The 13,603-nt window shown below is 39.8% G+C and overlaps 1 protein-coding gene across 1 annotated transcript in view; it reads right to left on the bottom strand.

Moving 5' to 3' along the window:
- Positions 1-11,937, bottom strand: part of ADGRA3 (adhesion G protein-coupled receptor A3) — a 53,809-nt gene extending 41,872 nt beyond the window's left edge. The window contains exon 1 of the mRNA XM_085059242.1: positions 11,410-11,937. Within this exon, the coding sequence (XP_084915368.1) occupies positions 11,410-11,672 (263 nt within the window). The 5' untranslated portion in view covers positions 11,673-11,937. The remainder of the gene's footprint in view (positions 1-11,409) is intronic.
- Positions 11,938-13,603: the final 1,666 nt, after the last annotated feature.

The following is a 13,603-nucleotide window of genomic DNA, read 5'->3' as shown; positions in this document are numbered from 1 at the left end:
TCTGCAGTCCAATATGTTAAGCTACCTCATAAGAAGAATATAAGAAAAATTGTCCCTTGGCTGCAGCTGTGATAACCTAAAAGAACAAATGAAACACAGTGTTGTTTTTTAAAAACACACGTAGAAATCAAGGAAGCCCAGGTACTCTTATAAAAAGTTTTTCAAGGAATCTTTCCATCAAGAATGGCACAATGTTTAACAGAAAACCAGTACACACATTTGCAAGAGTGCAAGTTTGGTGGTAATAATAATCACCTAAAATTGGAATGCCCGCAAAACTAGTAAAATCCAACCTGAAGCATTAAAATTATATATCCTAAAATCTTTGAAACTACCTCCACTTCTACTCAAAGAGAAAAAAGTTTCAATTTAAATAGTAAGTATTATTTGTAAAAACAGCAATACATTCAGTAAACTAAATAAAGTACACCTTTATTTCAACATCCTTCCTGGTTTCAGAAATGTATGCACAAAGAAAAATAATAATATAGAAAGAAGTAGATGAAGGAGCTTATAAAAATCATTAATAGTTAAGGCAAACTGAGCATAAGGCATAACAGCAGCAGCAAGAAAAAAAAAAATCAGACCAATTCCAGACTTCTAGAGAAATTAGGAAAAAAACCCCAAAAGATTCACAAGCAAACAGTAAGTCAACAGAAGCAAGCAAGCATATTAGTCTTTGGTAGCATAGAAATTAACTTGTACTTTAGTTACAATTTACTTCATCTTAAGATTTATTCATTTACCTGTATTTTTTTCCAGCAAAAGAAGTTATTCAAAGTGGAGCCAGGACCACTTCCAAACTAGCTATAACTGACTGAACTAAATTTAAACTAAATAACAGTTCTGTAAGAAAAAAAAATTAGTATTCTGACATTGCCTATAAAAAAATAGGCCTAAAGTAGATGCCTTTGAATATCTAGGTATAAGGTAAATTTCTCTCTTGAGTGTGATTTACAAATTACAGTCAGACTGATTTAGTATTTTCTCTGCAGAGGCTATTAGTTGCTCAACCATAAAGGTTTAGTACAATAAATGATAGATTTTACAACACTCCATATAACCTGAAACACTTCATCACACAAAAATGTTGTGTAATCTTAAAAAAATGCAGTTGAAAACTTGCTATTAATATATAGTCTATACATTATTTGAAGTATTAAGAGATGTGGCACAAAAAGACAAAACACAGTAAAGCATTCACCTCTAAGTAGATGTTTTATAGTCACTTTCAGAGTTTCTGTGCATTAATGTACAATGAAATGATGGACTATAATGTACCACTTAGGCAGAGGATATTATTTGTGATCAATAATAATTCTAAGTTACTAGTTTAAGACCATAATTTTTCCAAAGAGGCAAGTAATTCTGAAAATATGCTAACTTTTCCATCATTAAGTAGTCTGAAGAGAAAACAGTAAGAGAGCTATCATTGAGATGACAGCTCCACTCATCCCCATCTTGTTCTACTCTTTAACAAATGACTGTGAAACATAAATGATGTCACTGAAGATTTCATGAAGGGGTTTCCATGGCCCAACATCACTGCTGCTCCGTATTTCTTATGAGCTCCATAAGAGATGTTTATTTTCTTTTAAATAATCAACAACATCTGCTTGGAAAAAATGCATTTTGCTTGTCCAACACATACCAGAACATAAAATGTGGAACTAACATTAGTTAGTATGTAAAAAAAACATGGCCACAGAAATGAACACAAAAAACTTGAAAGAACAAGCAGCTGAAAATTAGGTTCTAGAAAGGATTATGGACATCTCAAGTCACCTTACAACAAAGCATTTCCCTCTTCCTCTGACTGAGCAGAATCACTGTAGAGGCAGTGAGGTGATCTGAAACAATGCACTGCAAGAAAAAAAAAGTACCAGCCCCCTCAACCTCCCCACCCAACTCTCCCCAGCTTCTCACCTATTCCAAGAACATTGATGAAATGTTTCTTTGTTGAATATAACTTGGACCTGAAAGCCTGTTTTCCATTTTGCTCCATAAACTGGCAGAAGATTTTGGCAAAACTGCAAAGAAGCTCAACTACAACTCTTAACTTATTGGCGAAACCTTTAGCAGTAGATGCCCAGCATGCAATATATAAATGCAGTCAAACCCAAAATCCGGCCTTGAACTACAAGGAATTTTAGCAAGATACTAAAGACAATGTACTAACTTTTCTTTCTCATAGAGATGGGGAAAAAAATCATGGCTGGATCCTTTTTTACCATTAGAATAATGTAATAAGCACTAAGATGAAAGTTTTGTTCTGTGAAACAATTTTGGCTTGTCAGCTATAAAACAACCATCACCAAGACAGCAGTCAACTAGACAGGAATTGAGAATGCACATCCTAACTTAACAATTGAATCCTAATCCAGAGAATGTTATTAAAACACACACACAACCCTTAATACCAAATAGTTAAAATGGCCACCAAGAAGCCTGTATGAAGACTGAGAGACAGTGTAACTGTTAGCTGAATGCTGAAGCAGCTTCCAAAACACATTTTAAGACCCAAATAGAGAGCCAGGAAATAGAAAATAAATCAGATCAATTCATGATGACTGCATACTCTAAGGACTGGGAAAGCAGCCACCCACAAAAGTCAGATTAAAATAACCATCTGCAAACAACCAAGAAAAATGCCTTCTGCTGGAAGTCATGAGCATGCAAAAAGAAATAGATTTCTTTAAGTTTATCTTGTAGAAATAGTGATTTAACAAGAACACAAACCCAGTATTTTTCAAGTTAGTATTTTGCCTTCTAGTGAGTTACTGGTGTCAAAGGGAAAGAAACCTTGTAACAAATTGAAGCGAACACAAACAGGACCCGCTTAAAAGTAACTCTGAAATGAAAACACTCCATAAGTGTTATACAGAAAAAGAGCTATTAATCATTCCAAAACTCTAATGAAAGGGGACAGTATTTTCCAATTCAACAAAAACATTACAATTGAGGAAGCTTAGCAATGAGATACTTGCAAAATAGAAGTGTGCAACAGATAAAAGATTTCCTGCAATATTTCATTATTATGCATATTAAACAATATTAAAATTGTAAACTAAACCCCTCAGATGAAATTAAAGAATTAAAACCATATCTATTTATACTGCTCCATTTTTAACTAGTAATGTAGTAAATTTATATAATCTAAAGACTCTTTATTTTTCCTACACAATCCCTGGATCATTCAAGCAGTGATGCTCACTATGCACTGTCATTAAAGAATGTTTTTCTTGATAGTCAGTATATGGCAACATGTTTTATTTATTGATTTTCATTAAAAACAAACTGTTCTTAAGGATTGAAGTTACTTCTAATGAAATACAGTGCCAATCACTGGATCAAATCAGCAAGTATTCTATGTAAAAGTACTAAATGAAAATCACCTTAGGACAGAACTGAAGGGCAAAATTGAATGCAAGAACGAGCAGCAATGTTGCTGAAACTCATACTGCTTTCAAAAGAAATTCTTGTGAAATTACAAAGTTACCTCCCAAACTTTTCTTTCTTTCTTGTACTTATCCCAGGTTCAAAAGCCTACCAAGGAGAAATTTCAGAGGATGCAGCTACCCCCAATTTCTTCCAATACTAACTCTGTGTTGCCATTTCTAAAGCCAGTAAGTTAGCTAGTAAGACTGGAAGTCTAACCCTTGTGACCACTAAATTCTAGGAAGCTTCCTCCAAGTTCTCTCCCCCCTGCTTTTATCTGTAGCATCTGCATTATTTTAAGATACGATGATCAACTTTTTCTGTAATAACTATCCTGTTTTACTGCCTTCTGCTCCCTCCTGACTTTCCCACTTAGCTACCGGATGTACACTTTTTTAGGATTTTCACTGGCTTGCAGTTCAGCGCAAGTTTATCTGAATCCAAAACCTCCATCCATACATGTAAGAGAGTAACTTGCTTCACACAAAAGACTGTACAGGGATGCCTTACCAGCCACTCCTAACTTTAGCTGCAACGGCCAATAAATTCTCTGTGTCATATTACAGTAGTACTAATTAGAGTACAGACTGTCACACCCCATCTCACATGTATTCACACTTCCTATCAGGTGTACCTGCTCTCTAGAAAGTGCTTTGTCTAGACACGTTAACAAGCACTTCCTGTTAGCAGCTGGCATACAAAGATACATTTACAAAAATTTATATCCTAATCCTACAGAAGTAAACAGTTTTTGGATGGCTTAGCTCCCTGAACTGACTAGGCACGGAGCCAGACAAATGCTAGTACTGCAGCCAGGGAGGAGAGGAAAAGAAAACCACAAACATCTACACAGTGAGAGACTGGGAGGTGAAGGTATGAACAAACCAGGTCCAGTTAGGCTACAGTTTTACAAACAGCTGGATGCTGATGCAACATTCCCCTCTCAGAGGGTGAGATTTTCTCTCCTCAGCCCTCGCATCTCACCATCCCTGTGTCAGAAGCAGGAAGAGATGGTTGAAGGGGATCTCCAGCAAACAGCTGTAAGGTCAGGTCACCACAACCCACAGAAACATCAGTGAGCCCATCAACACACAATTTTGAGAATTGCTTTGACTTGCTGTTGACACCACAGGCTGTTATCCTAAAACAACAGTTCGAGGTATTGGAATAAGTTTTCTGGAATGTATGACAGGACACTTACAGAAACCTGAGCATAACTTGCAAAAACTCTGCCTGATACTAAGTTTCAAGGTAAAACACACTTTAACAACATGGGCAAACTAATAAGGAGTTCTTGTATATGACAGAAAAAACCTTTATGTTTTGGTGGACAGAAACAGAACAGTTTTCATGGACTGTGTTATACCACTACCATTCCTTACATGATCCATCTTTTCTTACTGGCATTGAAATGTTAATACTGCTTTTAGTGATTTTGGGGGTAGTTGCTGCATTTCCAAGAATCTTGCTCATCTCACACCAAGCCAGCTTACACTCAGCCTTCAGTACCTTATTTGCTCTGCCTTCTTCATTCTCCTTTAAGTTTTCCGATTTCCCACCTCCACAACAGATATATCCACTCAAAGAAACCCACACTTCCACCCTAAAATCCCAGCAACAGTTTCTGCCTCTAAATCCCATCTTCCTGCCTTTATTCACTCTGTATCTAGCCTCTAACCTCCCTTCCCCTACCTCAAAGCACCTTCTCTCCCTAGACTGAACATACATAGCAGAGGGCACAGACTGTCTCCTAGACAAATCACCTTAAGATAGCACAGCCGTCAGGCACCTGGAGTCTGGACGAATCCTAGAACACACTGTCCAGTGCAGACAGAATTGTGGAATTAAGCTGCCAATTCCTTAAACGTCTTCAATCAATCTGCATTTATTATGCTCTTAGTTGTTCTGTCTTAGCAAGAAGGTCAAGTTCCTAGTCCAGAAGTGACAACTGTGCAGCCGAGCCCAAACTGGCTGACCAGCTTGGATCACACCCGCAATGAAAGCAGGTCAGCTCCTTGGGGACCTAAAGGCTCTGCACTGCAGTGCACTGGTGTGCCACTGGCTCCAGAGCAGCCTGGAGATCTGCAGGACAGTGCTGTACTGCACCACTGGACATGCCCTGCGGCACTGCAGGAGGAGAAGCCACAACACAGTAACCCACATCAATGGTAATTAATGGGTATGATCTCTAGCACTCCAAGAGCAACAAGACATTGCAGTTTTCACTGCTAAACACATAAACAGTGCATATAAGGTGAAAATTCTCACCTATTTGCTATATAAAGACTAGAAACATTTTATAGATTATATAAATTTTTTTAATCAGAATTTATAAGTCATTATTTATTTCACTACAGAAAGCAAAAACATGAAACATACTTTATCCTGAAAACATACTTTATCTGACATTCTTAAATTTAGAAAAGGTTTTTATCCCTGAGGAAAAGAAATGCTCAACTGTTTTTAATCTTCATGGATTAATTAGTAGTACAAAAATGCATTTAAACTGAACAGATTCAAAAATTATAGACTGTAATGGTAAAGATAGACTATATAAGGCAGTAATGACAAATCCATGAACCTGCAACATATCTGGCCCACGCAAAGTACATATGGGAACCATTAAATTTTGAAAAATCTAAACTTGCAGCTCCATAGTTGCTTTAAATTACAAAAATAACCTCTGAAACATGAGCAAACTTTAGGCAATGAGACATAAGAGGTTATTCGTTCTTCATCACTGCAGCACAAATTCTAGTTCAATTATTTTACTCTTGGCATTAAATAAAAAGTTTTAGTATTTTGCAGTTCTGAAGAAAACCAGGAATACTACTGATCAATAAAAGACAACAATAAAATAAAGCATTAATTGTGAAGATTAAAATTCTGTATCTAGCCTCAGGAAGATGGATAACACATTCAACATTTAATAGTCACTTTAGGGCTAATTGCAGGGCTAATGAACACATAAAGAGCATTGCTTATATGGTTTCCTCCTTAGGAACAAAGGTATTTTACATTAATATGGTAGCTCTGACAACTAAAAAAAAAAGTTCCACTACAAAAATCTAAATTTGCTCTCTGGAATTTTTCAAAACTTAGCTCTCTCCTTCTCCCTGATTTTCAACTCAACAGTAAACAATACATAGCTCTGATGCAAAACCCGAGCCCCAGGCTTGTAACAACTGCTACAGTTCTATCTATGCTACAGAAGCCATATTTCTAATTACCTCACGTATTTAATCAAAAGTACAATAATCTCATTGTGAAAGGCACCTAAAAGAATTTTAAAATGCTTACACAGAAATGTTTTTTTATAAAAAAGTATGAATCAATACAATAATTGAATATAATACTGCAAGAAGACTATTGCCTGTTACAAAACCACCATGTATGGTAAAGTCATTACTGCAACACTGAACCGGGAAAATACTATTCAACCATGGGAAAACACTATTCAACCTTGACAGTGTATCCCAGTGGACACATATAAACCATGTAACATGATGCCTTCCAAAGCTGAATAGTTTTTCAAATAGAACTAAATATTGCAATTTAGAGAAAACATTGTTCATATTGCAATGTCAGAATTTTCTTGCAATAAAATATATACAAAAGTGTACACAACAAGAGAATACTGTACATACTCAATATCCTATAACAAGCTCACAGCAATGAACCAGTGTTGGAAAAATACATCAGAAATGCACAAAATTGGTTATCTTCCCAAGAAGGTAAAAGACACAAAAATCTGGTAGATGTATCCTGAATAGGTCTACTAGAACATAAGCCTACCAGTAAATGACACACTCTAATAATTTTTAGGAGCCAGATGTCACAGATAAAAAGGCATACACTGGTGAATTACTACATTGCAGCTACAGTTCTCAAGTACTATCTCTGTACTGCCTTGTGTTCGTAAGTAAAATGCATTTCATATAGCCCATGTATCCACTGGTCAAAGGAAATTTTAAGTTTTAATGGCACTTTTTATCAGCACTTTGTACCTTCAAAAATGTTATCACTGCCCAAGTTATTAGTACTGAGCACTTTAACAGTCTAAAATTAACTATTCCAACCAAAAGAACCCCAAACCAATAGCTATCAGGATTACCATCAAGTTAGTAAATAGAAATGTACTTTAAAAGAAGAGGCAAACTTCCACAAAGGATATTGGCATTACACCTGACTCAAGTAATTACAGCATAATCCCACATTGCAATACAAGTGGCTCCTTGCAATATGAGAAATATTTTGCTTTGAAATGTCTGAAATTTTGAATTTGTGTCACAAATGGAAAAATTGCACAGATATTTGGAAGTCCAAGTAAGAATGCCTTTGTGCTGCTTGACGGATGTAGTTTGATGTGATTTTATTTAGGAACTGGACAAAAATTGTAACATTTTAAGATGTTTCCTAACAGCAACCCAGTTAAGCATATCTTTGAAAAGCTCTGGCTTGTAAATCCTAACACTTGTTTAAGTGCAAACACTGATACTCCCATGTTCCTATGAGGATATGTGTTTAAGCAAAGTTGTTTGCAGAGCAGTAAGGCTCCTGATTCAGAAATGAAATTCTTTACTGAATATATATGCTTTTCTTTCGTTTATTTAGATTCCTTTTCCAATAATGTATTTTACAGGTAAATTATATTCTCAACAAATAATAAGCTTCATAGTCTTGCCTTCAGTGGATTTAACACATTCTCTTCAAAAAACAAAGTAATGGCTAATATCCAGCAAGTTTGAACAAGTATCCATCATCATCATTTGAGCTTGCATCAAGAAACACAGTAGCAACAGGTATTTTCTCTCAGACTTCTATTACAAAAGTACTGTGCATTCCTTACTTAAATGTGCACCATGACAATGGCTTCAGTATCTACTGAAATAACGAGCATGGCAGACAAATCACAGTAACATTCACCTGGTTTTGGTATCTTCAAACCAAACGCATCTCATCTGGCTGGTTAACCTACAAATGTCAAAGCCACCTATGGTGTTCATGCAGATACACCCTTCACTTGCATCCACATCAGTTGTTATTACCTAATGCTAGGAAAAAAGTCCCTTCCTTAGCTATAAATAAACTTGAATTCACCTTGGAATTTGACTTAAGTGCCCAGTAAAGCAACAGGCAATTCTACCTGAATTGTAAAGCAAAATCAGTCTACAGTGCCACCAGAAATCCTAAACATTACTTATGCTCCCACAGATATGTCTCCATACTTCAATACTCCTCTTCCAGTGTCTGCTTTTCTTCCTCAATAATGAAACAAACTCACTTTTTCTCTTATCAATAGAAATCAAGTTGGGATTTTTTTTTTCTGAATTGTAACTGAAGATTGTCATCATACTGACCTAAATTACTGGGACAATAGCAGGTTCTGTGGCAAACACAGGCCAAGGCATTTCATAAATTAAGTCACCTTGCCCAACTTGTATCACGATTAACCACTAACTACAGAGATGTGCAAGAATGAGGGAACCTGGCCAGCATCCTCAGATGCTACTCACTTATCCAAATTTCCATTCTCTTATTTTCTCACTTTTTAGAGACAGTTGTCCTCAAAAACATATCACTGGGAAAAAAGAAATTGTAAATGCTAAAATCACAGTAGCTAATCTGCCGAAAATCTAAGAGCTTGACCAGTGATAAGGAGGAAATCAGTATTTCCAAAATGTATTTAATCATTTCATTTGCATCATTCTTAGCTCATTCAAAAAACAAGAAGCTATATGAAACTATATCGGTCATTGTATTTAAAACTGGCTTGTGCAAAATAGAGTCAACATAAAAGAAAATTAACCAAATTAAAATGCAGCTGATATACACAACAGTGATCTATTTTCAGCTACATATCTCTGCAGGGATCCAATAATCCAAAAAGATCTAATACAACTAGTACTTATCTTAACAGACAAATCCCACAAGAATCAAGATTCCAGATACCTTGGGGCAGTTTGACTAATCAGACAACTATCCACCAAGTGCTGCAATTTTAAGCATCAGCTTGGGGAAAAAAAAAAAGTAATTTTTGGCAAAAGATTAGGTAACAATTAATCCAAGCACTACTAATCAACATGTTAGCGAAGTGGCACTTGGCGACAAACCCTACAGGTCACTAACACTTTTTATCCATGGCAACAGGAATTTGGTAATATTAAATTTAAAAAAAAAGCACAACAAAACAAAAACTCTCAGAATGGAAAGTCACGCTTCAAGAGTCAATGAACTTAAAAGATTCTGAACCTGAACACAACAGTTAGTGCTCACTCTCTTGGAAAAAGAAAGTCATTGCTTTAATAATCCTTGCCTTATTATTTAAGTGAAGTTTTGAAGTGCGTGTTCATTAAATTGTATCAACACAGTTATGATAGTTGCTGCAAATAACAATGAAAAAAATCATATTGTTTCATGCTATGTCTATTAAAAAGTTCAAAACAGAAAAATCATTGTTTCAGAAGTTGTTATGAACTTCAAAGTCTGGTTAATTGAAAGCTACTAATTAGCCTATGTAGATATGCTCTAGATATTGAAGGAGTATGAAAATCAAAATGAAAGATGAACCATTCTTCCACATTCTTCTGTCACTGCAATGATGAACAAAGATCCACTCACAGCAAGGCTGCTGTGTTTGGTATCTGCTTGTCTTTCATAGCTATCAGAGCTGTGATTCAAGTTTTTTGAACCAAAAGAACCCCACAGTGAACTTCAGCATATCAACCATACTAACATCTACTTATATTCAAAATTTTTATGGGTAATACCATATTTGTAACATTTAATCAGCTGTAAAGCATTTGAGCCTCACAAAGACTAAAGCAGTTTTGTTGATCAAACTACTGTCACTTGTATTTTTTGCTTTGTTTTCTACTTCAGAAACTTCCCATACGAACATCTATAATCATTTCTCACAAGTAATTTTGAAATAATGTCTGAGCCCTTGCAGACTTCCAAGCAAGAACAATTACTTTAGCTTTAATCAGCTCTCATTTCTTTTTGCTTTCCCTTTTCTCACACATCTAGGTCCATGCATCTGCCAGGTTCACACCTCTCCAAGACTTCCTAAAGGAAGCCCATCCTTGGTGTTTCAGTGCTGTCAGAGTTCACAAAAGCAGCAGATTGCTCTTCTCATGACAGTACATTCTGTACTTTTTAAATGTCGCATTACTGGTAGATCTTTCACACCTGTGATTTCCAGCTGACCAGATAAATACCTTAAGCAAGACCCCACATTTCAGTTCCTTTTCATTGACTTTCTTGTACACTACTTGGTTGCACTTGAGTCCTCCCATGGTAGCACAGGCACACGAAGCCTCTCCAAAGAAGGGGCAAGGGCTCCACTTTTGGGCCCATCCACCGATGAGATCCGGGGCTGAGGAGGATCTCGCCATGCCAGGGGGATTGGACCAGCTGATCTTGAGAGCTCCCTTCCAACCCAAACCTTTCTATGAACTTCTTTACTACAGCGACCAGGTCATGTCTCAGGAAGGAAAACAAGTTGCAAAGCCTCTCTTTACATGTGCACACTTACATCTAAGTAAGTGCCGACCATTTTTTACTTTGGATTAAGTTGCATATCCTGTTTGGAACTTGTTATTCAAATGGATAAGCAAGGATTGCCTGCACACAAAAACAGCACGCCTCCTGAAGGATGAAGGAGAGGGATCTGGGGATGCTGTTCCCCGGGACAGGCGGTGGTGCGGGGGATCTCCACGGGACGGGGCGGCCCGCCGGTGAGCTACGGCACACTTCGGCCCCTTCTGAAATGACCATCCCGGGAAACCACCGGAACACATGGAAAGCACATCCGCTCCCGGGGCCTTCTCCAGGAGTAGAGGGGAGTCAACTGCTCTTCCACTGCCCCCCACCTCACCCCGTTCTACCTCACACTGACGCTCCCGCTCCCCCTCCGCCCCGCACACGTCTCCCGGAGGCTGCCCACCCCCCACGCGGGACGGTACTCACAGGGTGACCGTCCGGTTGGGCAGCGCCTCGGGAGGCAGGACCTGAGCGAGCTCCAGGTTGCTACAGACCACCTTCACCTCCGCCGGGGCGCCGGCCGCGGCTTTGCCGGCGCTCTTGGGACGCCCGTCGTACTTGCAGCCCGGGGGCAGCGCGGCACCGCCGCCGCCCAGCACCGCCAGCAGCAGCAGCGCGGGCAGCAGCCGCGCCGGGCGGCGGCGGCGGCGCGGCGGGCGGCAGAGAGCGCGGCGGCCCGGGGGCAGCATGGCGGGGCCGCGCAGGACCCTGCTCCGCTCCTCCGGGGGACCGGACGAGCCGGGCGGGAGACGCCGAAGAGAGGGAGGGAGGGAGCCGCGGTCCGCCCCGACCTAGCCCCGCGGGGGCGGTGCCGCCGCCATGCGGTGCCGCGGGGGCGGCGGGCGGGCGGGAGCGGTGGCAGCCGCGGCTGCCTTTGTGTGGCGCGGGTCGGGTCGGGTCGGGCCGAGCGCGGCGGCAGCAGCAGCGCCGCCTCCCGCCGGGGCCGGAGCCGCGGCACCGAGCGCGCCCGCCGGGCCGCCGCCCCACCGCGCAAGCGCCGCCGTGGCCCCCGCGCCCCCGCGCCTGCGCGGAGCTGATGGGGGGCCGCGGCCGGGGTGCCTTTCCCTCACGGGCACAGCCCGGGGGCTGGGGCTGTGTGCAATGTTGGGCCACGGGGCTGTGCGCAGTGTCGCGCCCCTGGGGCTCGCCGTGCGCCCCGTCCCCCTCGATGGGGCGCTTTGCTTTCCCTCTTCTCTGCTGCCGTGACTTGTCTTTTGCCTTCCCGCTCCAATTCCTTAGTCTTGCAAGGGGGACTGTTGCTGTTCGTGCTCCGTGAAAAGATATCCATGAGGAAAGATAATCCTCTGCCTGGGTGGTGAATGGCTTTCAAAATTTATAACGCCAAGTGAAAAGTACTTACAGTAATAGTACACCAAGTAATAGTACTTTTTAAATATTTTTCGTCATCGTGGGCCATGGTATAATGCAGTCTATCCAACTTGAAAACTCCTGGTGCCAGATCAAAAATGATAAGGTTCTATGATTCAGTGCACTTACCCAGCGCAAATTAAGTCTGAAATTTGAATTTTTTTAAAAATGAAGCCCAAAATGGAAGAATTAACTTTACACTGCTGAATTTTATGTTAATTAGACCTTCTTCTCCTACCGTTGGTGTAACTGCAGCATGAGAGCAAAAAGGCATTGTCTACTTTGCTTTTTGTGTCCTGACCTAATTTAGTTCAAGTGTAATAGTGGCCTCACATGTCACCCGGGTCAGTTTGGTAGTAAACAGAGGCACAATTTAAAACTCGTTTTGCAACTGGCATCCATAGTTAGAAATCTTAGTAGGGATAGTTTCAGTGGAGAGGAAAGAACAGGGCAAATAGTTCAGAAACATCAGGGCAAGTAACACACAAATCTATAAATAAAAGGAAAGGAATAAAATGCGTTCCATTTTATGAGGTAACCTATTATTCCCACTTGATAGCCAAAAGTTATTTCAGTGTCATTCATCTCAAGTACAAATAAAAACCAAAACAAAACATAAAAACCCGCCTACCTACAATGTGGGTTTTCATGGCACACTTGAAACTACTTTTCTGGGTCTAATTAGGTCATGTTCCCACATTTCTCAGCAGCCAGGACAGCCAGGCGCAAACACTTTTGTGCCAATGACAACTGAAATTCTCAATATGTTCTTTGCCTCTGGTAGGTGTGAGGATAATAAAGTAACTGTTACCTAACTCGCAATCAAATTACAAGAAGTGGCAGCATGTACTTTAAAAATTTTAAGACAGATTTTGCAGAACATAGAGGAAGTTCTGGTAACTAATCAAGAACGCACAGTGCCCCGTCCTTTGAGAACTGGCAAATAGCACACTGCAAAATACCTGATATTACACAGAAATGCCATTTTAGATATTGGCAGTATCAGCTCCCAAAATGAGTCTTACAAAATCTTTAACCCATGGTGTCCTTCAATAATGTTGATCACTCAGACTGTGACTCAATTTTAAATATAACCTAATGAAAGATACTGGCAAACCGTCGGAATGGTGGATTGGAGCAAGAGGAACAAGATTACAGTAATAACTTCACAATCACCCTTTACTCCTAGACTCTGTGTCCCCTTACCAATGAAGATGAAACCTGTTCCACGTACTGAAATTGACCAGAGTGC

This window comes from Lichenostomus cassidix, chromosome 4, assembly GCF_008360975.1.
Source record: "Lichenostomus cassidix isolate B80296 chromosome 4, HeHo_3.0, whole genome shotgun sequence".
Taxonomy (NCBI): Eukaryota; Metazoa; Chordata; class Aves; order Passeriformes; family Meliphagidae; genus Lichenostomus; species Lichenostomus cassidix.
Note: the sequence above shows the minus strand (reverse complement) of the source record. Positions and strands in the feature narration are given on the sequence as shown.